This window comes from Xenopus laevis, chromosome 1L (genome assembly GCF_017654675.1).
Source record: "Xenopus laevis strain J_2021 chromosome 1L, Xenopus_laevis_v10.1, whole genome shotgun sequence".
Classification (NCBI taxonomy): domain Eukaryota; kingdom Metazoa; phylum Chordata; class Amphibia; order Anura; family Pipidae; genus Xenopus; species Xenopus laevis.
In genome coordinates, this window is record NC_054371.1 from 176,132,188 (window position 1) to 176,158,761 (window position 26,574).

General features: G+C 37.2%; 1 protein-coding gene across 3 annotated transcripts in view; it reads left to right on the plus strand.

Annotated features, from left to right (window-relative positions):
* The window catches only part of kdm2b.L (lysine (K)-specific demethylase 2B L homeolog), a 66,115-nt gene that overhangs the window by 21,299 nt on the left and 18,242 nt on the right, over positions 1 to 26,574 (plus strand). For all 3 annotated transcript variants that reach the window (XM_018263257.2, XM_018263248.2, XM_041567686.1), the window contains 5 exons: positions 663 to 756; positions 5,414 to 5,567; positions 14,551 to 14,666; positions 16,795 to 16,921; positions 19,092 to 19,540. In XM_018263257.2, coding sequence (XP_018118746.1) covers positions 663 to 756; positions 5,414 to 5,567; positions 14,551 to 14,666; positions 16,795 to 16,921; positions 19,092 to 19,540 — 940 coding nt within the window. The remainder of the gene's footprint in view (positions 1 to 662; positions 757 to 5,413; positions 5,568 to 14,550; positions 14,667 to 16,794; positions 16,922 to 19,091; positions 19,541 to 26,574) is intronic.

The window sequence follows — 26,574 nt, forward strand, 5'->3', positions numbered from 1 at the left end:
TGGTTACGTGATGTTACAGGAAGTCATTGACTTCCTGAAAGTAAGGACTGTAGTTGCAGTCTATGTACTGATATTAAATAGTATTGCAGGCGGAATGCCATGATGCAAAGATATCAATGTATTTGCACAAAAATTTGTTACTGGTGCCTTTCATGGTTGGAGGAGGGTCCCTAACAAGATTTCTGGAAATTGGTCATACCAAATCCAAACGTTTACAAACTTTTATATGTAAAAGATATATAAAGTTGAACAGAAAACTTTCAAGTTTAGAATGGTAAGCAGTAGCATCTTACCATAGCGTAAATCCTTGTTACTATAATAAATTGTATCTGTGTGCTCACAGGAAAATGACAAAGATCAACTTTTTAATTATATACTGGCATCTATGTCTGGAAAACAATGAAAGCAGAAACACAATTGTGCATCTTTAAAGACAGTGGCAAACTTTCAGCATGATATGGAGGACAACCATTCCCATACCCAGTAAATCTTAAAGATGATAAGGAAGGAGTAATCAGAGTTTACATACTTCATTATTTTTTTTTCTAGATGCAAGGCTGTCCTAGTGTTTATATTTGTAACATTTGTGTTGTTCATAATTCTAATGTATTTAGTGTCGTACCACAACATTTTAATGTGGTCTTTGTTTTTTTTCCACTCAGGTATTGTTTGATGAGTGTTAAGGGCTGCTACACAGATTTTCACATTGATTTTGGTGGGACATCTGTTTGGTACCATGTGTTCCGTGGTGGGAAAGTAAGTTGATTATACAGAACTATATCGGTTTAGAGTTTCTCTATGATCATTTATGAGTAATTTGGTTACTTTTAGATCTGTGTTTGTGTAACTTACGTTATACTTTACTAAAATTCCATAGCTAACTTAAAAGCTCATAGGTTTTACGTTATTTATAAATGTAATTGCAATTGCAAGCAGAATTTGTTTATCCCTTTCTGTGCTGTGGGGTGGCTTAAAAGATTGTAGCTCCAAGCCAATTTGGAGAAACTGCACACCTCACAAACCCAAGCAGAGTTTCCTGGTGCTCAGTAGTAGGGGAATCGGCAACCGCCCAGCCAAGGTACGTGGAAGGATAACCGGCACACAGGAGTTTGGTTAAGCAGGGCAAGCCCTTGCAATTTTATTAAATGCAATGCAACGTTTTGGGGCACGCCCCTTTGTCACGCCCCTTTGCTTGACAAAGTGGCGTGCCCCGAAACGTTGCACTGCATTTAATAAAATTGCAAGGGCTTGCCCTGCTTAACCAAACTCCTGTGTGCCGGTGATCCTTCCACGTACCTTAAAAGATTGTAGCCAAAATCTGTTCTTGTCCAGGTCTGTTAACTTACATTCTGCTAAATTGTTTTAGAGCCAGTAATTGTAAACAGCCAGACAAAATTTTTATGCTATGTATATTTGATAGGTTCTTAGAATTACATTTTCGTTTGTTCAGAAAAAAACAGTTTTTGGATGGAAGACCAGTTTATTTATTTATTTCAAACTATTTTGGTTTTTGAGTTATTTAGCTTTTTATTCCGCAGTTTAAGCAATCTGATTGCTATGGTCCAAATTACCTTAGCAACCATGTATTGATTTGAATCAGAGAGTAACATTTGCGTAGGAAAGGGCCTTAATAGAAAGATTAGTAATAAAAAGTAGCAATAACGATACATTTGTAGCCTTACAAAGCATTTGTTTATTTTTTTTTTTTGGTTGTGGTCATTGACCTCCATTTGAAAGCTGGAAAAAGTCAAAAGAAGCAAAAAAAAGCAAATTTTTAAAAACAAAAACTATAAAAAGAAGAAAAATGAAGGCCAATTGAAAGTTTAGAATTAGCCATTCTATAACATACTAAAAGTTAACTGAAACGTGAAACAACCCTTTAAGAAAGAGCTTTGGTAATGCTTTGTTTATAATGCTGTCCGTTTCCAGAGGTAGGTTGTCCCTTTCTCAAGTATCAAGCTGTACTGGCAAAATCCAATTAAAAAAAAAAAAGAAAACTATGATTCCATTAATTTGGCCACCATAATAAATTATGAGCACCTATACAACAAAATGCTCAGGGCCCTCATCTGTAGACCCCCCCTTGTACAGCATTCCTGGCTTTTCCCCCTGATGGCAGTGCCGACAGTGTTTTCAGACCAAACTTTGCAGTCAATGATTTGTAGGCCAACATCTATTTTGCCGGCTCTAATCCCCAAACCTCATGAGATTAAAGTGGACCTGTCACCCAGACATAAAAAGCTGTATAATAAAAGTCCTTTTCAAATTAAACATGAAATCCAATTTCTATTTTTTATTAAAGCATTCATAGCTGTTGTAAATTCATTTAAAAATCTCAGCTGTCAATCAAATATTGTCTGCCACTCCTCTATGCCAATTATGCATAGAGGCGGGGCAGACAATTACTTTCACTTTCCATTCAGCACTTCCTAGATGTCACTGCTCTCCACACATTCCCCCGTTCTCATCATCATTTATTTGTGAAGCAAGGGCATGGGGATGGACATCGGGTCCCCCATTCTGGTGCACAAACAAGATTCTGAGATGATGCAAGATTTGCCTTAATAACAGTGTGCACAAAATGGCTCCTGTCTGCTTGCTATAATTATTAATTCCCAGACTGAAGGAAACAAGATTCAAATAATTTATATAATGTAATTAAAGTTCATTTTGATTGACTAATGTGATAAAATACGATTTGGAATAATTTTATTGGGGGACGGGTCCCCTATAATAGCGCAGAACCATAAATGTCCGAGCTGTATAATTAGCCGCAAAAAATAAATGTAGAACTGCAGCTCACCTGATGGGAGTTGACCTTGGTAAAAAAAAAACCAGGTCCGACAACTTCGGATAAAATTTGCTCAAAATATGTGTTATTAACTATAAAGTCAGCTATTTTCGCACTCACCAAATTCGGCAAGTGGCCCGGGTGCTGTGCCCCGAACCCGTAGCTTGAGGTGAGAATACGACCAAATAATGAACATGCACTCCTGCCGCCAGCCGATAAAATATGGTAAAATCAAAGCTTTAGTCCATATTGCTAAAAGTTACACGTCCTTACGCGGTTCAAATCCAGCGATACGTAATCATAGTACCTATGATTATGTATCGCTGGATACGAAACGCGTTAGGACGTGTAATGATTTGTAGGGTTCAATAATCCTCTCACAAACGATAGGCTGAAATCCACACGCAACACAGTATAGGTAAGCACACTGATATTTAGATGAGAAATCCCTGCCTCTACCCTACTGCATATGACCCTGACAGTGCTCACATTACTGAGGAAAAATACACCAATACCTGAAAGTTCTCTGCAGACACATTTATTCATTAATTGGCAGTTCCTCTCAGATGAGTCAATATTTGGCGTTCCGTTACACAGTTTGTTCACTCTTTTTCCTTGCTTTCCAGTACCAAACTCTAGCAACATTACTTTTTCCCTTTTGCCACATTTTCACCACAAATTAAAATTTTACTAAAATGCAAACTGGGAGTTATTTACTACAATTCGAAATTATCTCATATTTTATTAAAAAAAAACCCAGGACCAAACTCCCATGCCCGATTTTATCTTATTTATTAATTAAAAAACTATAAGAAATCAGATTGCGTAAAAACTCAATAAAATTGAGCGAATCACTCAAATTTTTTAAGTTTTTGCCTGAAAACTCCCAAAAAGTCAGATTTTCGAGCTAAACCCAGCACAGACAATGATAACTTCAAATTGAGATAGGTGCCACTCCCATTGATTTATACAGGACCTTGACAAGTCTGAGATGGCGGATTTTCAGATTCGGGGTATAATACATTTTTTTCCTCTAAAAATTTGAGTTTTCTAGTGAACAAAAAAACTCTATTTTTTTAGATTTCACAACTCAACCTTTAATAAATAACCCTCTAAATCTTTTAGTTATAGTGCTCCAGTACTTAAAGGGATACTGTCATGGGGAAAAAAATTTTTTTCAAAATGAATCAGTTAATAGTGCTGCTCCAGAAGAATTCTGCACTGTAATCCATTTCTCAAAAGAGCAAACAGATTTTTTTTATATTCAATTTTGAAATCTGACATGGGGCTAGACATTTTGTCAATTTCCCAGCTGCCCCTGGTCATGTGACTTGTGCCTGCACGTTAGGAGAGAAATGCTTTCTGGCAGGCTGCTGTTTTTCCTTCTCAATGTAACTGAATGTGTCTCAGTGGGACATGGGTTTTTACTATTGAGTGTTGTTCTTAGATCTACCAGGCAGCTGTTATCTTGTGTTAGCGAGCTGTTATCTGATTACCTTCCCATTGTTCTTTTGTTTGGCTGCTGGGGGAGAAAAGGGAGGGGGATGATGTCACTCCAACTTGCAGTACAGCAGTAAAGAGTGATTGAAGTTTATCAGAGCACAAGTCACATGACTTGGGGCAGCTGGGAAATTGACAATATGTCTAGCCCCATGTCAGATTTCAAAATTGAATATAAAAAAATCAGTTTGCTCTTTTGAGAAATGGATTTCAGTGCAGAATTCTGCTGGAGCAACACTATTAACTGATTCATTTTGAAAAATTTTTTTTTTTTCCCATGACAGTATCCCTTTAATGAAGTTGTTACCCATTCACTAGTGTGACAGTTGGTCACAATAGAAGTTGATTTCACTGATGTGTCAGAAGGAGTCGCAACATGCTGAAGCTCTGGTCCAATCAGAGAAGATCTCCATTCATCTCTATGGAGTTCAATTAAAAAGGATGTTTGTTTATTATTTTATTCTACATTCCATGAAAATCACACACCACTGAAATTTCATTACACGTTTCTTGCCAAAATTCATTACAATCTGATTTTCATGCTGCTGGAATTAGTGAAATTGAATCTAATCACAGTTTGCAGTGTGAATAAAGCCTAAGCTGCATCGCAGAAAAGATCTTTTGATTAGTGATTCGCTGACACAACATGGAGTATTCTGTTCTTAACAACCTCATCCTATTATCTGTATGGTCACAGTCCATTTGTTAACTATCTGTTTTTTCCCTCACAAACCCAGTCATCTCTGTAGTTGGGTTGTTTAAAGGAGATTTGGTCTATAGACTATAACTGATCATTGTCATATCAGTGGCAGGGTTTCACAGTGATGATACACTTTGCATAGTTTTCATTGTCACAAGTAGCCTTGATCAAAATGCTCAGTGTGCCATTGTACAGTGCAATATAATATATTTACAAATTTAATTTACCGGTATACAGATTTAAGATGCAATTTAAAATCTATACATATCTATAAATGTATAAAGAGTGTAAGCTCTCTTTGTAGATTCATTGTATGCTCTTTTGGGCAGGCCCCTGTGTACTTTGTATCTGGTTAATAATATTAAAAGTGTAGATGTACATGCTATAATCTATAGTATAACACAACTTTTTTTTTTATATAGGTATTTTGGTTGATTCCTCCAACTGGGCACAATTTACAGTTATATGAGGAATGGCTTTTATCAGGGAAACAAACTGACATATTTTTGGGAGACCGATCAGAAGGGTGTCAGAGGATTGAGCTCAAGCAAGGGCAAACATTTTTCATTCCATCAGGTAGTAAGCAATATCAATGACCTGTGAATGCAGTATCGTTCTTGCTAATGTTTTGTTTTTCTTGTTTGTACTTCTGTGTTGTGTGTGTGTGTGTGTGTGTGTGTGTGTGTGTGTATGTATGTATATATATATATATATATATATGTATGTATATATATATATATATATATATATATATATATATATATATATATATATATATATATATATATATATATATAATATGCATTTTTACTTCATTGATTTATAATAGTCAAAATACGTAAATTAACACATTTTTGTACTTAAATAAATTAATGAAGTCTTAAGGCTGAATATTTAAATAAAATTAACATGTTTTATGATGAGTTGAAATAATTTAAAAGTTGTAGAAAATATATACAAAATATACAGAATTATTAATATCAAATATCAGTTCCTGCTGTTTTAGTATAGTAAGTACAGTCATTTATACAATTCTTTATAGACAGGCCCCAATAAGAAGGACAAATTAAATATCCTGCTTGAAGTTGTGCAGGACAGAGAACAGAGTGCGCAAGAGTAAGACTGTCCTTCCTAATGCAGGGTGTCTAGCCTACTGTTGCTGGTCAGGGAACGTACTGTGTTCATTGTAGGAGAGAATGAAAAACATGGTGTGTAACTGTGCAGTGCTGACATCTAGTGAAGTTCAAGCGATGCACATTGGAGGCTGCACAAGGCACTAAAACAGTTTTCAAATTTAATAGTTTTCTTCAAATAAAAGAGCATAAAAGTACATGCAGTGATACAAACATGCTCTTGGTCAGTTTTGCTAACTCCCCATATGGTGCTGCTTTACCAAAATGGAGTCCTAAATCTCCTGCCCCTTTTTTCTCACAGTAGCCCTAAACTGGTAGGCATAGAAAACATCACAAAGTACATCTACATCTACAGAATCCAGCATTAACTCAACAGAACATCATGGTAACTAGTTAGCAGTATTAGTTGGAGAGAAGGGAGGATAGAATTGTTAAACTGGAAAATACCTCTTCCAAGAGTTAGCTACTGAAGGCTTTGGTATAAAAATCCAGCCTAATGGGAATTAGATCAATGTATTTTTTTGATTGTTGGTAATATGAGACTTCTTGAAACAATTGGCACATGGCCATGAGTATAGCTCATAAGGGGCACTGTGCCCTATTTCACTGCAGGGAACTTTTAAGGGGCTCCAATGAAGGGGCATTCTTCATTGCATGAACTTTACACTGAATAAGAGTCTTTGGACACCTGCTGTTTGCAGATGTAAACATCACTGATGATGTGTCAGAGGGAAAATAAACTGTAGATTCTCTCCCCACCAATATGGGCAGTTTTTGTGATCAATCGTCTGGGCACTTTATTCAAAAAGTTAATGGACAGCCTAATATCCTCTTTGGTTTTAACTTTTTTCCTGGTAAGAAATGCACTTAACTCTGTGTTTATGTCAGGGAGCCTTAGTTTAACCACCTCTACTTTAGATCAGGACTGCAGCAAATTTGCTAATTTTTGGTTTTGGCAAAAGACAAAATCCTTTTGTACAACCCTGCACTGCAGTTCCCCAATAAGGACATTGGTTAAAAGGAATATTAAACCTTTTCCTACAGGATGTAATAATGCTTACATTTGAAATTGAAAGGTACACTCCTTGGGGAGAGATAAAAGGTAACTTTTCAAATTAGAACATAATTCTGATTTATAAATAATTGTAAAAAGTCTCAAACACACACACACAGTTCATAGTTTAATTTACCACCATTGATATCGGTAGTTATTGTTACAATTTGTACTTAACTATTACAATCTGCTATTTGTATCCTTTAGGAACTAACAAGGAATTGCTAATCTGCTTAACATGACTAAGTAGTTAGGTATTCTATACATATACAATGTGATACATACTTCAAGAAATCGATTCAGGGCTAATGTGTCTTGGAGCTGCTTTCTTATATCTCCACATCATACATATCGGTATTTATTGGTAGATGTCCACTGTTAATAGTGTTACTTATCCTTATTAACAAACTACTACCTGCTAGTGTCCCATTACAACTATAGGACCTGTGATTCACATTTCCTGCACTAATACAGTACACACTTATGACTTTTGTGATCTGCTTCACTTAACCTGACTACCTTGACTTTGTCAGTTTACCTAGGGGCACATTTACTTAGCTCGAGTGAATGAATAGAATAAAAAATCCTTCGAATTTCGAACGTTTTTTTTTTTGGCTACTTGGACCACTGAATTGGCTACTTCAACCTTCGACTACGACTTCGAATCGAACAATTCAAACTAAAAATCGTTCGAACATTCGACCATTCGATAGTCAAAGTATTGTTTCTTTAAAAAAAAATTCGACCCCCTACTTCGCAACTAAGACCTACCGAACATCAATGTTAGGCTATGGGGAAGGTCCCCATAGGCTTTCCTGTCAATTTGGGATCGAAGGAAAATCGTTCGATAAAAGGATTTTTCCTACGATCGATCGAACGAATGAATGAAATGCGGTAAATCCTTCGACTTCGATATTCGAAGTCGAAGGATTTTACTTTGACTGTCGAATATCGAGGGTTAATTAACCCTCGATATTCGACCCATAGTAAATGTGCCCCCTAATGTCAGCAGATGCAAATTAGCTACTTCTCTGCTAATCAAGACTTTGTCTGCTCATTTACCATTTTCTTTGGCACTATAGATGCTGTATTTATCACCCCACACAACTTACAGATCTGCTCAGTGTACCTGCTGCATTGATTTAAATCTGATCAGCCTGTGTGCGCTCACAAAGCGGAGCTGAAGCTGAGGCCAACCCAAATACGTGAAAGGAGGCATCTCTGGGCTGTCCTTAGCTTCAGTTCAACTGTGTGTGAGCCCACATAGGCTGATATTGACTAGAAAACCAAATCTACTCTAATTGCAAAATTCAGATATGAAGAATACAGTGAAACCTCAATTTTACATACACCGATTTCAAGTTTTTACACATTTTACACTTTTTTTGTGGTTCCCCCTTATTTATGATGCATTTAAATGGGTGCATTTCCCTGATTTTACATAACATTTTTCTGGATTTTACACCAACATTTTGTCCTCTGTGAATGTTATTATTGGTAAAATTAAAAGGTTTAAAATTCTAACCAGATGTATATTTTGTCATGGTTCTGTCTTTAAATAGTCGATTCCAATTAGTCTGCACCTCATACAGTCATGCACAGATCACTTGTGGCTTTAGGTTGTACATGTGACTGTCAGAGAAGCCTTGCATATGTCCCCATAGTGTAATACTGTCACAGTTGATATATAAAGCATCAACTGCTAATTTATAATTCTAAAGTTAATAAAAGCATGTTTGATGAATACCATAAAGAAGTGGTTGCATGAGCAGACTCAAGGTTGTAGACTGGGCAGGTCCTAACCAATGTTCCTTTTAATTCCTTCTTGGCAATGTGTGCAAAACAATTTTGTGTGCAAAACAATTTTGTGTGCACGTTTGAAACTTGTGTGCTCATTTTAAAAAACTGTGTGCTCAATTCAGAATGAATACAAAATTTTGTATTTTCACGCTTAATTCTTTGTGCACACCACAATTTGTTTGTCTTTGTGCACAGGCCTCAATTTGCGTCTGAGTAAACCTCTGTCTAATTACCTTAGGAAAGTAATCCAACAAGAGCAAATCTTGGCAGTTCACAATGAACATGTAGCCATCCAGAGATATGAATTCTTGTCCTATTATTGTTACTTTACCTTGTCCTTTGGTGGTGTCTGATACAGAAGCATTATGTTTCGACTTCCTGGACATTCACGTCTGCTTTTGGTTCCCCAGAGGTAATGGATAACTAGACAATATCTGGCCTCATTATTGTGCCAATAATCCAATTCAGAAGGGGTCATTTATAACCTCTAAAGCAGTGTGCAAAGTGCACCAATTTGCACAAGGGGGTATTTGATAAACAAAGGTGTTGCTGAACTATTATAGCTCATAATTTAATTTACCAGGTCATGTGTTGTAGAGATGTTAATGAAATAATATTTACACAGTCAAACTCAACCACAGTTACCATGTCACATGGATAACAACTGGACCTATGTAAAAAGAGCAACTCTGCACAAGAGAAACCCATACCAGTAGTTTTGGAAGTTATATGTTGCATATTCTTAATTCTGACACAATATCAGCATAAATTCACGTGTGTACAGGGCAGATGATTCAGTTATCCACCATGGTAGCAAAGTCTTAATTCATTAAAAAAAGAATGATCTAACTTCAGATATATAAAAAATTGACCAAGAGGAGGGGATCTGACTTCCGTCAGTATTTAATTTTGTATAGGAGAAAAGAAGAAAAGTATCCCCGTCTTCTTAATCAGAAAAGTTACAAAAGAATATGTATTATCACTGTGTGATCTGTTTTCAGTTAAACCATTAAAAATCTTGAAAAAAGTTGGTAGCCAGCAACAAATAACAACTATTAATCTGTCACGTGATCCAATATCTATGAATTCCCTCTTTTTATTTCATTAATTGATCCCACAAAGTGCTAGTGCTTAACCACAATAAGTTAACATTAAATAGACTAAAATACAATTAATTTTCCTTTTAATTATTGTGTATATTAGGTAAATTCTAACTCATGAATAATTCATTTAACATTAATTGATAATTTACTAACAACCCACTAAAACACCAATAAGGATGGTAAAGTGCCACCAAATGTGATCAATTCACATATAAATTACTTAAAGTGCAATTATGAACATCTCTGATTCCAAGAAAAGGTATGAAAAGGAAATTGGTAGAATGGTGGAGAAGTCCCGTATTGTCTAGCTGATTGTTTTACTAACTGCGGGACCCCACAAAGGAGGAGAAGTCAGTGCTTCTGGAACTGTGGTCTCAATTCTATTTTACCTGTCTAGGTAGAGAAGCTGTCTTGTCTAAAAAACACACAAATTCCAGAGCACTTATAGTGAAAACAGTAAACAAGAATACAGATGAGGAATCTCCTATAATCTGAGCAGAGAGAAGTGCCCAGATCACTATAAAAACGTTTTTGTAAAAAGAACCCCCCAAGCAGGCCCGGACTGGCAATCTGTGGGTTCTGGCAAATGCCAGAGGGGCTGCTATAAGGTCCCATTGAAAATCAGTATTTAGTGGGCTGGTGGGGCTGTTTGGGCCTCTATGTGGGCTGAATGGGCCTCTGTACCTGAAATTCCAGGGCCTATTTTAATTCTCAGTCCGGACCTGCCCCCAAGGTTTTATCTAAAATTGGTATAAACCAGTAAGAATGGCAAGCCAACGCGCGTTTCGCAAAATTGCTTTTTCAAGGCTGTGTGTGCTGCCACGGACGCCAAATATTTATAATCTTTCAAACATGCGCCGGAGTCTTTACGCATGCTTACGCTCAACGTAATGACGCTGCCATTTGCGCCCGCGTCTTTCCGCGTGCTTACGCTCAGCGCATTGACGCTGCCAAAATACGCCCGCGTCATTACGCATATCGCAATGACGTCTTGTGTGTAATGATGCGTTCAGTGACAGCCTTGCTATAATCATTATAGAAAAACTTAGCCTGACTTCTAGGGAATATTGTTATTAGTGGGAATTAATTCAACTAAACTGTTAAAATATATCTTTATTAATTGCATTACAAATGTTAAAAATTTAAAATGACCGTAATCTTAATTTGAACGAATTAACTCTCCGTTATTAAAGGAAATTCTTTTTATATACCCGTTGATTATGCAGTATAAGAATCGTTAGTAGTAGTATTAGTTTGTTCAACAAACTCCCTAACTGGTTAAAAATAATTAGCTAACTGTCTCAATATTAATGAACTTTTGTATTGAGACAGTTAGCTAATTATTTTTAATAAAGATATATTTTAACAGTTAAGTCGAATTAATTCCCACTAATAACAATATTCCCTAGAAGTCAGGCTAAGTTTTTCTATAATGATTATAGCAAGGCTGTCACTGAACGCATTATTACACACAAGACGTCATTGCGATATGCGTAATGACGCGGGCGTATTTTGGCAGCGTCATAGCGCTGAGCGTAAGCATGCGTAACGACCCGGCGCATGTTTGAAAGATTATAAATATTTGGCGTCCGTGGCAGCACACACAGCCTTGAAAAAGCAATTTTGCGAAACGCGCGTTGGCTTGCCATTCTTACTGGTTTATACCAATTTTAGATAAAACCTTGGGGGGTTCTTTGTACAAAAACGTTTTTTATAGTGATCTGGGCACTTCTCTCTGCTTAGATTATAGGAGATTCCTCATCTGTATTCTTGTTTACTGTTTTCACTATAAGGGTAGGGACACACTGGACGATTTGTCGCCAACGTTTTAAAAAAGTAAATCGCGGCGACAAGACGATCGTCTTTTTTGAACAGACGATTCACAGCGACTATTGGCACAGATCGATTTGTATCCCATTACTCTGTGCGGTACGTGCTCCACCCAAACCGGAAACGGTTTGTGCTTCCCACTGTAACCTGGCGTCTTTACGTGCTTGCGTTCTTGCGTCATTGCGTTCGCATTGTAATTTGAATACAATTGCTGCTACTTATCTGTATGTGTGTGCGTGTCTAGGAGATTTCAGTGCTTTTCTAAGTACATGCTATTTCTGATAAATCGCTCGGAAAAGGGTCTCAGTGCGTTTTGGAGCTACAGGCGATTCACAAACGCGCTGTGGGCACAGGAGCTGGCGTCTTTCATTTGGTTTTGTTCAGAGACAAAACGAGCGATATGTCGCCGCGATTTGCTTTTTAAAAACGTTGGCGACAAATCGTCCAGTGTGTCCTTACCCTAAGTGCTCTGGAATTTGTGTGTTTTTTAGACAAGACAGCTTCTCTATCTAGACAGTTAAAATAGAATTGAGACCACAGTTCCAGAAGCACTGACTTCTCCTCCTTTGTGGGGTCCCGCAGTTAGTAAAACAATCAGCTAGACAATACGGGACTTCTCCACCATTCTACCAATTTCCTTTTCCTACCTTTTCTTGGAATCAGAGATGTTCATAATTGCACTTTAAGTAATTTATATGTGAATTGAGCACATTTGGTGGCACTTTACCATCCTTATTGGTGTTTTAGTGGGTTGTTAGTAAATTATCAATTAATGTTAAATGAATTATTCATGAGTTAGAATTTACCTAATATACACAATAATTAAAAGGAAAATTAATTGTTTTTACTCTATATAATGTTAACTTATTGTGGTTAAGCACTAGCACTTTGTGGGATCAATTAATGAAATAAAAAGAGGGAATTCATAGATATTGGATCACGTGACAGATTAATAGTTATTTGTTGCTGGCTATCAACTTTTTTCAAGATTTTTAATGGTTTAACTGAAAACAGATCACACAGTGATAATACATATTCTTTTGTAACTTTTCTGATTAAGAAGACGGGGATACTTTTCTTCTTTTCTCCTATACAAAGTCTTAATTCATGCCGCCAGCTAAAATGTCTGACACTCTTCTATGCACTCGAGCAGTGCTCCACATTGGAATCTTATTGGTCAAGCCCCCCTACGTGTCCCCTCCATATTGCCACCTGTTATAGGACTGGGCACTGCTCCTCAGAAAATAGGCAATACACGCTTCTCTTCACCACCTGAAGCATATTTGCTGCTACATTGTTAGAGTTTGTACATATTTATTAATGTATATAGTTAAGGAGTATATACAAAGAGTAATGAATCTCTGACAATAAAATTACAGTGACCTACTGTCAAGGAAGAAACTGCAGAATTTGTGGCTGCTTAGGAAACCCCAGCAATACATTTGGTCAGCACTCACCAAACTACTTGAAAAACGAATAGATCGGTGCCCAGGAGTCACAGCACTGTCTAGTAATCTCATTTAAACAGCCTTTATTGATATCAAGGCTCAGATCTCTGAAAACAAATGAGTTTCAGGCCCAGGCACGGCCTGTTTTCAAGTTACTGATCTACACATGGTCATGCAGCTTTATACTATTGTATACAGCGCCACCTATAGACATATTCCTAAATCTTGTCTATCCAGCCTTTAAGCAGGAAATATTAAATAAAAATGTGATATAAGTTTCAACTAAAATTCTGTACTATTTTTTTTAAATAATAAAATTTTTCTTCACTTTCCCTCTCTCGTCAATCAGACTTTCTACATGCAGCTTTGCATTGAAGCTGGTTACTTTAATGCAGTTAGCTCTAATTCATTGTGTAGGCAAAGGGAACCACACCAATGCTTTCGACTTAGCTGTCCATTCAAATCTTACTCTGACTACTGCATGAAGAAATATTGCCGAGAAGGCCATAGACGAGTAACTTGATTATTTCAAAAATGTTAGAGAATTTTAATACATTTTTTATAAAGTTCCATGAGAGGAAACTCATAATAAAATGTCAGAAAAATGTGTACAATATACATAAAACTTTACAAAAGTTTGTGGGTGACTTGCCTCAAAATTGTTTTCTTTTGGACCCAGAAACTTCAAGCAGATTACACTGCAATCAGTATGCACAGCTTCTGCTTGTGATTATTAGAGACGTCTCAGTGGTTAATGTTAAGTAAAATGAAACCTTGGAGACATTCTTTATTGATCTTTTTTTAACTTCCTTTTTTTATTGAACTGCTGTGGAATTGCTTCCTCTGAGAGCACAGGGCCCAAGCTCCCTTATAACAGATACATTGCTTGGGGGTTTTGTTATGTGAGGCAAGAGGAATCCTTCCATTTCTTCATTCAGTCTGTGTCTGTGCTGCTTAGACAGTCTTTCTGCATTACAGATATTCTAAAGAAACCATCATTGACTGCTGCACCCAATAAAAGCATGTAGGAGAACAGAAAGCATTAGAATTGGTAATGAAGTAAAATGGACAGCTATCTTGGGGTCAAATTGTTAGGAGAAGCCAGCTTGATTTTGTTCAAGGCCAGCATTGCTCTACACCAGCATCATAACTGTTAAGCTGTCTCACACCTGGTTACTTATTATTTTGTAGGATGGATACATGCAGTGTATACACCAGCAGATTCCCTAGTGTTTGGTGGGAACATTCTTCACAGCTTCAATATTCCCATGCAGCTTCGTGTTTTTGAAATTGAAGACAGAACAAGGGTAAGATCTCTCCTGGCATCACTTATTGCGTCTTTCCTATTTAAGAGCACCTATCATAGGAAAATTATTTCTTGCACCCCTGGGAGCCACATATAGAGCTTATTTTTATGAATGCAGGATTCTGTTCGAAATTCAGACTAACCCTAGCATGTAAAATAAAAAAAAAAGTAGGGTCAAATTGTACTTTCATAATTTAAATTTACATTGATTTATTACCGATGAACGAATAACCACTTTGATTTTGTAAGTGCAATTTTACTTGTAGAATAAACACTTTTTAAGCTTGTTACACTAAGGGAGCATGCCCTTCTTTTTTTATATGACCGTATCTTTTTGGCATGACCAACCATTTGAAGTGGGAGTGCCAATTGAACAACAGCAGTTGATAATACTGTTGGACAATAAGACTGTTTATTTGGGACACCTGTGGTTCTCCTGAGCTGCGGGACTTTTGCTTAATTGTATGTTCTGAAAAATTTCTGTCTCCCTGGCATTTAATAATTGTTTTACCTGCAAACACCCCTATTATTATCATTGATCCTAGCAAGTGTCAAGCTAAACCAAATCAACAACTAAAACATCCCTACCTATCGTATGTATGTATAACTTTATTTACTCACAATAAAAACAAGCATAATAATAAATACTAAATAAGTAACAATCATAGTAATAAATAGTTATACAGAGATTTAGTGCCATGTTTACTTTGGCTGTTGGCTCATGAGCATGCTCCGTTCTTCTCAGCTCAGATTACTAAACACACCCTCCAGTCTAACAGCCAATGAAGAGATAGCATTGCTGGTTCCTATAGAAACTCTAGGGGGCAGATTTATCAAGGGTCGAATTTCGAGGGTTAAAAACCCTCGAATTCAACCCTCGAAGTAAAATCCATCGAATTCTAAGGATTTTAGCGCAAAAGGTTTGATCGAATAAAAATCGTTTGATCGAACGATAAAATCCTTCGAATCGAACGATTTGAACGATAAGAGATCGATCGAATGATTTTTATTCGATCAAAAAAAACGTAGAAAAGTGCTCTGGAAGGTCCCCATAGGCTAACATTGCACTTCAGTAGCTTTAATGTGGCGAAGTATGAAGTCGAAGTTTTTTTTAAAGAGACAGTACTTAGATTATCGAATAGTCGAAGAATTTTTACTTCGAATCGTTTGAATCATTCGATTTGCTCGAATTTGACCAATAAGATGGTCGAAGTACCCAAAAAAAGAAAAGAAATTAGAATATTTTTGCATTCGAACTATTCACTCGAGCTTAATAAATATGCCCCTAGGTGTCTGGTCCTATTTTTTTTTCCTCCTAACCACCTCCTGAGCTCAGCTTGACCATTACAGTGCTCAACCCCAGCAGAACTTTTTATGTTGTGCCTGAGTAAACCTGCATTTTGCATTGCATGAACTTTACAGCATACATGTTCTGTTTGCAGATGTCAGTGTTACTGATGATGTGTCAGAGGGAAAATGGCCGCCGGGTAAAAAAGTTGCTATTTGTTTTAGGAAAATGTGATGGCGATGGCAAATGGAGGGGGTATTTGCAATAGTGATGTGCATGCTGGCCGGAAACCCGCGGGTCGGGCGGGTTCGGGCCGACTCCTGCACCAAATATTCGGCGACCTAGCACTTCCGGGTTCCTGCAACTAAATTAATAGCCTCGAGCCAGGGTCTATAAATAAGGGGGCAATAGCGGGCTAGGAGAATTTCTTTAAACATTATATGATAGTTAAACAGTTTACCTTGCACACAGGCCAACTACAGGTACAAGTCACTGTTTCTATCTTTCATAGAAGCAAGTTTTCCATTTATCTTTAAATATTCTGATGTTCGTCTTTTATTTTGGACCTATGCCAAGCAACTTTTCATTTGGTCTTTTCTTATTTATTTTGTATGGTTTCTGATTATCAGTGTTCCTATTCTATTTCCAGCCTGCAACTGAATTTGCTATCTGAGGATCACTTACTTGTATTGCAAAAACAGATCAATGTGTGTTGGTTCAGTTTTAATGTTATCTTATTTTTTAATTGCAAGTCATCTTGCAATAATGCTGTCTACATTATACTATGTTACTTTTAAGGTGAACTACCCCTTTAAAATACCTTATCTCTATGCACTTACAGGTAAATGCCAAGTTCCGCTATCCCTTTTATTATGAGATGTGTTGGTATGTCCTAGAGAGATATGTCTGTACTTTGACCAAGCGGTCTCACCTAATTAAGGAATACCAGAGAGAGTCAATGATAACGGGTAAGGAGACATTTTAGTAATCTAAAGGTCCCCATAGATGCAAAGATTTTTCGTTGGTGAACGAACGATTTCAGTGCAATCCGATCAATCCGTCAGATTTTCCTGAGGTTAGTGGGAATCCATGCATTTTATGATTTTTCATCCGACGTGTCAGAAAATTGATCGGCCAGGTTAAAAAATGTTTATCCCAGTGCAATCTATTTATGTTTGCAGGGACAAGCAGGCAGCTCCCCTATGTTTTCCTGGCAATATCTTTACATCTATGGCCAGCTTTATTCTTCTGTTTTGGGGAGGGAGGGTGTTGCAAGGAATCTTACATTACCATTTAAGTGCCAGCAGAATTTCATTTGTACTCGGTAATTAAAAAAAAAAACATTTTGTGATCTCTTGTTTTAGTCGACATTTCCTTGGGGGGTAGCTTTTCATTTCTATTGTAAAATTATACATTTTTTTTTCAGTATAAAATATGCCTGTGGTTTTAAGTTATTCGATTTCTGTAACAAGATATAGGGTTCTAAATACCATGCCCAATATATTAGATATTCATAATGTATGTGTATGTAGATGTGCCAAAATGAACATTTTCCCAGGCAATAACAAACAATATCGAATGCAAATGACCAAAATGACCAAAATCCAATAAAATCAATTAAATCAAGAATTTAACATCCCTCCCAACTGTCCTATTCTTCACCGGACAGTCTCAATTTTGATAGCTCAGCCTGCAGTCCAGGGAACAGACAGGAAAAGATACTGAAGTTTCTGAAATTCAATTAAAAAGGAGAGCCCAGACCACTCAGCACCTGCACTTTGATACATTTGTAACAATTTAAGATAAGCAAAGATACAATTGTAACTATTAAAGATAGGCAAGTCTCTAGGGAGAACTGAGACTCATAGATTAAAGGGCAATTCATCTTCACTAGCAAAACTGTTATAACACATAAAACATTGCCAAAATGGACATGGTATTTAGGGGGTTTGACCATAAAATGGGAGGGATCAAAAAAATTTCACCGAGCTACGCATGGCAGATCTTTTTGTTCCTCTCTCCTTTTTTTAAATATATGGCATTATACAGGTTCATGTGCACTTGCGTGAACAATGCCCAGTCTCCTCAAAAAGTATGTTTTTTTGTTTGCAAAATAGGAGGCTAATAATAGATTAAACCGTGAAATTCCTCTCAATGGGGCAGATTTTTCTAAAGGACGAAGTGACGGTAGCTAGCGAAAATTCACCAGAAATCTCATCCGCAGGGACATCGCCAATTTATTAACAGGCATAGATGACAATTTGCTTGCGAGAGAGACTGTCGCTAGCGCAGTTTGGTGCCCTATCGCCAGGCGAATTTTCGCTCTGGCAACATCCTCCTCAAGAGTAGTAACGAAGTTTTGCTAGGCAGAATTGAACGCTAGCGAAAGATTGCTAAGAAGTGCTCGAGCTGACTAATTAACGCTGGCAAAACTTCGCCAGTGTTCAGCTGGTGAGACGCAACTTTACATTTTAGTGAATTTGCAAGGTGCTAACAAATTGACACCTGACGAAGTGTGGCAGAGGGTTCGCTGGCGGAAATTCGCCCTTTAGTGAATTTGCCCCAATGACAATTTAATTAAGAAATAACTTATCATTTAAAATGTTTACTGTACAGGTATTTGAAAGTGGCTTAGAATTGGTTCTCGTTTGTTTATCATGTTATTTTTTTTTTGTTGGATGTACTTAGGACAGTTATAGTGTGGTTGTTTAATACCAACTTAATACCTGTGCTGATGCAATTTATTGCACCTCTCTGTACAGACTATAAGCAAACTTGCAGCTACTTTAACATGTTAGGCCATATTTAGCTGGTCACACCCCCTGTGATATCCTAGGCTTTACCCCTTTTTACCTTTTGTAGGGGAATTATCCAACTATAATAGAAGGGCAAAAGAGGGGGTGACATATTGGCTTCATAAAATGCAATTAGGATCAGAAAGGACTAGCAAATAATTTCAAAAAAATTACAACTATTTGTTATTTCTTGATATATGTTGTGGCACTTGTGCCAATGCTAAATATTGAAATTTTTTTTTACTCTAGGTTATGTATTATATGTACATTATTACCTTTATTCGTGTTGTGTTTTTTTTTAAAAAAAAAAAGGCAGAATGTTTTGATATTATTTTTCATCTAGACAGGAAGCCTAGTTTGGACAGTCATTCCTCAGATTCTTGGTTAGAAATGGAGGAAGAATCCTGCGATATACATATTAAGGAGGAAAAAGGTAATCTTGTGGAAAAACCTTCTAAACAATCAGGAGATGAGTCGTCTACAACCAATAGCACACATTCTAATGGTAAGGATGCAGCTGAGAAAAAACAGAAGGCTACTTTGATGCAGCAATTGAAAAGGACTTTGTCCAACGACTCAGATGAAAGTAGCAAGTCCATTGTCCACAGTGATTTCCCCAAAACTCCAACAGGATCTCCTGCTACTGACATGCCCTGCAAATTGACTCATCTCACTGAATTTGAACTGAAAGGTTTGAAAGCCTTAGTGGAGAAACTTGAGTCCCTCCCTGAAAATAAGAAATGTGTCCCTGAGGGAATTGAGGATCCACAAGCACTACTTGAGGACATGAAGGTTGGTATAACATAATGATTTTTTTTTTCAATGTAGCTTTGCAGTATTTCAGGATTGCGTCCAACAGGTCACTTGTAATCTGCAAAATAATCTGCCAAATATTTCCCACCCTAGTTTTTAAACGGAGGCAGTTAAAAGCATTTATGTATTCTGACAAGTCCATCAGGACTTCAAGATTCTGAACAGGCATCTCCTTCATTACTTATTTATACCATGTAGGGATCATTTACAGTGCCCCATGCAGTGTGCAAAAAAAGGCTCCAATCTACCATTTTTTACACACTGCGGAGGGCATTGCGATGACCCCTATTGTCTTGTTCAGTAAGTTATTGTTATTTGAATCCCACACAAATACTAAAACCAGTTAAAAGCATTTATATTCTGACAAGAATAGTCCCGGTGTATAACAGCTTCAGGACTCCCAGATGCTAAAAATACACCCTCTCCTTTTATATAGTATACTATATATTTTTGATACAATTGTCTTTGTACCCATGTTTGGTTATTATTGAAACCATAAAAAAATGTGTTTTGGTTGCTGTTTTTGAAAAAAATACCTACACTTGCTATTCATATCTATAGAAATAAATCAAATCAACTGCACTTGCTGTGTTTTTTCCTTGAAGACGTTTCACCAGTCATCCAACTTGCTTTCTCAATTCAGAATAACTTGTAAATCTTCCTTCGAGAATATATATCCTCTGGAATGTTGCTCCAGTCAGGATAATCTGTTTATCATAATCCACAATGATGTCATTAATTTAGGTGTCGATTTTATTAGCAAGATTGGAGCTTTGATGTGTTATTAAACCTTCCAAGGAGAGGTGCCAAAACAGCATTGTATATGGCAGACAATAGATGTCTCACCCCCCGCCTCTATTCAGACTTGGTTTTTCAGTTTTTACATTTATGGCTTCTTTAATATCTCTTTTGAACCAGTCGCTCTCCCTGTCTAGAATCTGGACTTGGCAGTCTTCAAATGTGTGTCCTTTTTCTTTTAGATGTAGGTACACAACTGAGTTCTGACCAGAGGAGTTGGCTCTTCTGTGCTGCGCCATATGCTGGTGTAACAGTTGTTTGGTTCCCCCAGATACAAATCAGAGCATATCACACTGCACACAATGTTACTCTTCTTGTGCTTTGGGGTTGGGTCTTTTGGGTGAACTAGTTGCTGCCTCAGTGTGTTGCTGGGTTTAAAGCAGATAGGGATGTGGTGTTTATTAAAAATCCTTCTAAGTTTTTCAGACACCCCAGCTACATATGGGAGGACCAAGTACTTTCTCCTGTCCTGTTTTCCACCTTCACCGGTAGTCTTGGTGTTATTGCTTCTTTTTCCACCGGTTTTCACAAAAGCCCAATCTGGATACCCACATGTCTTCAGGGCCCCTCTGAGATGTTCCCTCTTTTCAACTTAGCCTCTGTGCTGGTGGGGATCTTGTCCGCTCAGTGATGTGGAGTTTTGATGACCCCCAGTTTGTGATCTAGTGGATGGTGGGAGTCAAACATCATGGTACTGGTCTGTATGGGTAGGTTTCCTGTAGACTTCTATTTCCAGCTTTCCACCCTCTCTGAGTCTTACCAAACAGTCCAAAAAAAACAGTGTGTTATCTTGCACATCTTCTCGTGTAAACTTGATGTTGTGGTCCACTGTGTTGATGTGTTCAGTGAAAGTCTGTACCTCCTGTATGTGTGTATTTTAACCCATGTATCATCCACATAACGGAACCAATGACTGGGAGTGATTCCTTTGAAGCTATCCAGGGCATTTTTTTTTCACTTCTTCCATGTACAGGTTTGCCACAATGGGCAAAACTGGCGATCCCATGGTGCAGTAATGCTTCTGCCTGTAGAACTTATCCTTGTACTTGAAATATGTGGTACTTGGGTATAGGTCCAGGAAGGAACATACTTGCTCTGGGTTAAAGGAGAATTTAACCCATAGTTTAAAAACCCGCCCCCCGGGCAAATGCCCCTAATTTTTTTACTCGTCCCTCCGTGCAGATTCTGGCCTCAGAGTTCATGGCAGCCATCTTTTTCTTCTCCAGTAATCTTCGTGCATTGATGGCATTTTCGGCGCAGTTGGAGTAAATTTCTGGTCCCGAACCACTGCACATGTGCCGAAAGCCAGGAAAATTTATGAAAATTTTAAACTATGGGTTGAATTTTCTGTTAAAGAAGAATTCAACCTGTAATAAAAAAAAACCTGTGTCTAAGTCGAACTTTTTTAAAGAGACAGTACTTCGATTTTCGAATGGTTGAATATTCAAAGTTTTTTTGAATTCGAATCGAATTTTGGCCTATTCGATGGTCGAAGTACCCGAAAATTACTTCGAAAATTCGAAGTTTATGAATTTCGAAAGTTCACTTCGACCCCTAGTAAATGGGCCCCTAAGATTACCAAAGAAGAAGATGGTTGCCGTGAACTCTGAGGCCAGAATCTGCACGGAGGGGCGAGTAAAAAAATTAGGGGCATTTGCCCGGGGGGGGGGGGCAGGTAGGCTGGGGGGAGGAGGGAGGGGGATCTACCCAGGGTAGGGGGAGGGTTTTTTTTTTATTACAGGTTGAATTCTCCTTTAAGCTTCATTCTGTTGTCAAGGGTGTTGTCTTATAGCAACCATTTTCTCACTGTTTTAACTGCCTCTGTGATGGGAATGCACGTAAAGCGAGAAGTAACATCATATGATAACATGGTTTCTTCTGTGCCCAGTACTAACCCTTTGATTTTGTCAATAAAATCCTGGGAGTTCTGTATGTGATGCTCTGTATTTCCAACCAACGGGGCTAGGATTTTGGCTAGTTATTTTGCTACGTTGTAGGTCACAGAGTTAATGCTGCTGACAATAGGTCTGAGAGTGGCCCCTTCCTTGTGTATCTTAGGGAGTCCATATATACATGAAGGGTTTTCCCCAAGGTAGAGGCGATGATATGTCGCCTGATCAATAGCTTTGTCTGTTTTAAAAGGTCTAAGACCTTTTTCTTGTATCTGTTGGTTGGGTCCCTTCTTAGGGCTTCATATGTGTTGTTGTCGCTCAGAAGTGTACCATGACCTGGATGAATGAGAATCTTCACAAACATCCTGCTATTCATATTGCTCTTTTGCATTAGGCGTGACTGGGAAACCAACATGTAGTTTTCTATTGTACGTTGCCTATATGGGATTACCATAAGAAGCATAAATATCATTATTGCTTATATAGCACTATAAATATTAGAGATACAAATATTTTGGCTAGTGCTACACTGGGGGTGATTATCAGCCGATCTGCTGGCATCTGCTTGTATCCGCACTCACAGACAACGTGTGGGCCAGGTACACACGGTGAAGATTTCCGCACAGAAACATGAGCATTCTCATGACAAAATCTGCTCTATGTGTCTGCTCACAGACACATGGAGTGGCTAGCGGATCAATTGATTCTCGGCCTGTGTTTATAAACGGTCTGAGAATCAGCCACACAAGCCTTCACCAGAATGGATGCACAATTGCATATTGTTAGAAGACAATAGGGGAAGGGCCCTGCTCACAAGAGCTTACATTCTAAGAGATGCTTATATTCAAGCAATATGTGTGCAATTGTTGTATGATGCTGTAATGGATAACTTGTACAATTCTAAAAAAATTAAATATTATTGTTTCATGGGTGCAGAAGCAACAATAACATTGCAAGACTACCTTGCAGAGCTTGTTGAAACCGGATTGCTTTTGCGACAGTCACATCTTATGTATCTTTCCATCCTCTGTATTGTGCAAGTCAGCTATCTTCTACTTTCTCTAGCATAATTCATTTCATTTTAATATAATGCAAAAGGAGAACACATTTGGAAATTACCTCCAACTTCCATAGTCTCTCTATTTAATTTCCAGTGGCCAGTTTTGGTTCACTGGCCATGTAAATAGACTCACACTGTATATGTCTGAATGTACTGATGAATACTCATACTATATATGCAAGCACTTGCCCAATGAAGGGGTTGTCAACCTTCCAAACAGTTGTCTTCAGGTGTTTTCAGATAGTACACCAGAAATAAAGACTTTTTTCAGTTGCTTTCAAATTTTTTATCTGGTGTGTCATTCTAGCAGCTCAGAAATACAGACAAATGCAGACTCTGAGCTTTTACAATTTAAAGGGATTGTTCATTCCAAACACTTTTTGCAGTTCAGTTGTTGTCAAATTGTTTGCCAGAAATAAAGACTTTTTTCCAATTGCTTTAAATTTTTCTATTTTTAAGCATCCCCCATCGAAGATTGAAGTTTTAACTAGAATGTTCCTGTCTCTGGTGTTTGTCGGCAGCTCAGTAATCCAGGTCCAGATTCTGAATTTACAATTTGCTACATTAGTTGATACACTTCTCAGCAGCATCTGTGGTATATTAGCAACTATTGTATCAATTAAAGATAATTAATGCATCAATTTAGAACAGTTTTACATAGTCTGTGACCCCCTCTCCCAGAGCTGCTTTAGAAAGACATAAGAAGGTGAAAAATGAATAAACTTCAATATTAGAAAAACAGTCAGAAATAGAAAGTTACTGAATAATTCTTTATATCTAAAAGCAACTAAACTGAATAAAGTGTTGGAAGGCCAACAACCCCTTCAATACATTTCTCAGCAACATCTGCAAAATGCAACTATTGTATCAATTATAACAGCTGACTCAGCTGACCTAATGAAACTCTGGGATTATGCGCCTGATGTAGCATATTAGAACAGGTTACATACTGTACGTCTGTGACCCCCATAAGTAATAAAAAAAAAACCACAAAGTATAACATATAAATACCAGCTGCAGATTGTTTTAGGGTAGCACTATCAGTATTTTTGCATTACACAAAGGTTATTTTAAGGTGAAGTAGAAGTCAATGATAGAAAGCTAACAGCACAACACATATGTAGCTTTCAAGAGGTATATAAGGGTGCAAAATGCTTGCAGATGGCTTTTCAACACTTTCATAGCAAGACATGCTGTTAAGCATATTTTAAGCATTTTGTGCTCTTTAACTATAAGGGCATTTTTTAGGGGCTAATTAGTATAGCTAGAAAAAATAGATCTTTTTTTAAACAGGATAATGTATAATTTTACTTTGTACCCCAGAAGTTTTGTGGGTTAATTTGCCTTCAAACCTATTTGATTTCGAATGTATAAGAATTGTAGCACTCCAATTATGCATTAAAACCGCCTTTATTCCAAATATAGCATAGCGACGTTTCGGACACAAGAGGTCCTTTTTCAAGCTAACAAAGCATCATTAGCACTTCCTTTTATACCCATATCAACTAGTGGCCATCACCTAGAATTACATCTATTTAAAACATCCAAATCTCATGCTTTACATATAGTTCATACATATTTGTAAAACAGTAGCAATAACATGTCATTTCATAAATTTCAGCATTACATTGTATCATAGTAGAGTAGTAATCATAAAGCAGTCTATTCTTTAATTCCTGTGTATTCAATGAGATGATGTTCTCTAGGAGATAAAGAGTACAATACAATTAAAACCAATTAAAAAAAAATAAAAAAGGTTAAAACAATTTGTGTCATGTCTTATATCACTGCATTAAGTTCATACACTTTGTTCATTCCTTTGGGAGCTAAAGTCTCCAATTTGCATATCCAGCCTACTTCACAATATAATAATAATTTTACTCTATCTCCCCCTCTCCTATATTTTGGGATCTGTTGTAGTACTTGAAAACGTAATTGAGCTACAGAGTGGCCAGTGTCAGCGAAATGGCTTGCTACAGGGCTTTGTTTCATTTTCCTTCTAATGTCAGATTTGTATTCCCCTATCCTGTCTTTAAGTTGCCTAGTGGTCTGACCCACATACATAATTTCACAAGGGCACTTAATGGCATACACTACATACGTTGATAAACAAGTATGATACCCCTTGATCTTTATTGCTGTCCTTCTGTGAGGGTGGTGAATTGTGTCCCCTTTTAAACAGCTATTGCAATGTTTGCAAGACAGACAGGGAAATGTACAATTTCTCCTTGCGCCTATAGTGTCTTGTCGCAGTATTTTCTCAGGACATACATTGCCCTAACCAACCTATCCTTATCCTCATAGAGGGACAGCAATAAAGATCAAGGGGTATCATACTTGTTTATCAACGTATGTAGTGTATACCATTAAGTGCCCCTGTGGACTTATGTATGAAGGAATGAACAAAGAGTACGAACTTAATGCAGTGATATAAGACATAATTTTTTGAAATTGGTTTTAATTGTATTGTACTCTTTATCACATAGAGAACATCATCTCATTGAATACACAGGAATTAAAGAATAGACTGCTTTATGATTACTCCTCTACTATGATACAATGTAATGCTGAAATGTATGAAAATTACATGTTATTGCTACTGTTATACAAATATGTATGAACTATATGTAAACCATGAGATATGGATGTTTTAAATATATGTAATTCTAGTTGATGGCCACTAGTTGATATGGGTATAAAAGGAAGTGCTAATGATGCTTTGTTAGCTTGAAAAAGGTCCTCTTGTGTCCGAAACGTCACTATGCTATATTTGGAATAAAGGAGGTTTTAACGCATAATTGGAGTGCTACAATTCCTATACATTTGCAATTGAACGTATGTGGAGGTAAACACATTTTATTGCGGGCACCCTATGAGAAAAAGGCTTTGAATGTACCAAGTGTGATGGATAATCGATGTGATTAAACCTAGTTAATTTCCCCAGCAATGTTGGGTATATGCATAAGCTACTCAGCAGTGCATTTGAAATATGAAAGGAATGAATGAATATTTGAAGCCAAATAGTTGTTATTAACTGAATGATGCAACAGGTGTCTTGCATCATTCAGTGAATAACAACTATTTGGCTTCATCTTCTTTCAATACCCTACAATACCCTTCTTTCAATTCCAATCCATAACAATCGATTAGAATATTGTTTTTATTAGTCACACTGCAAATGACTGATAAGAGCCAGTTGCTGATTGGTTGCTATGGATTTCAGATCTGAAGTAAAATTACTCCAGTGTTGTTCTCACCCCCTC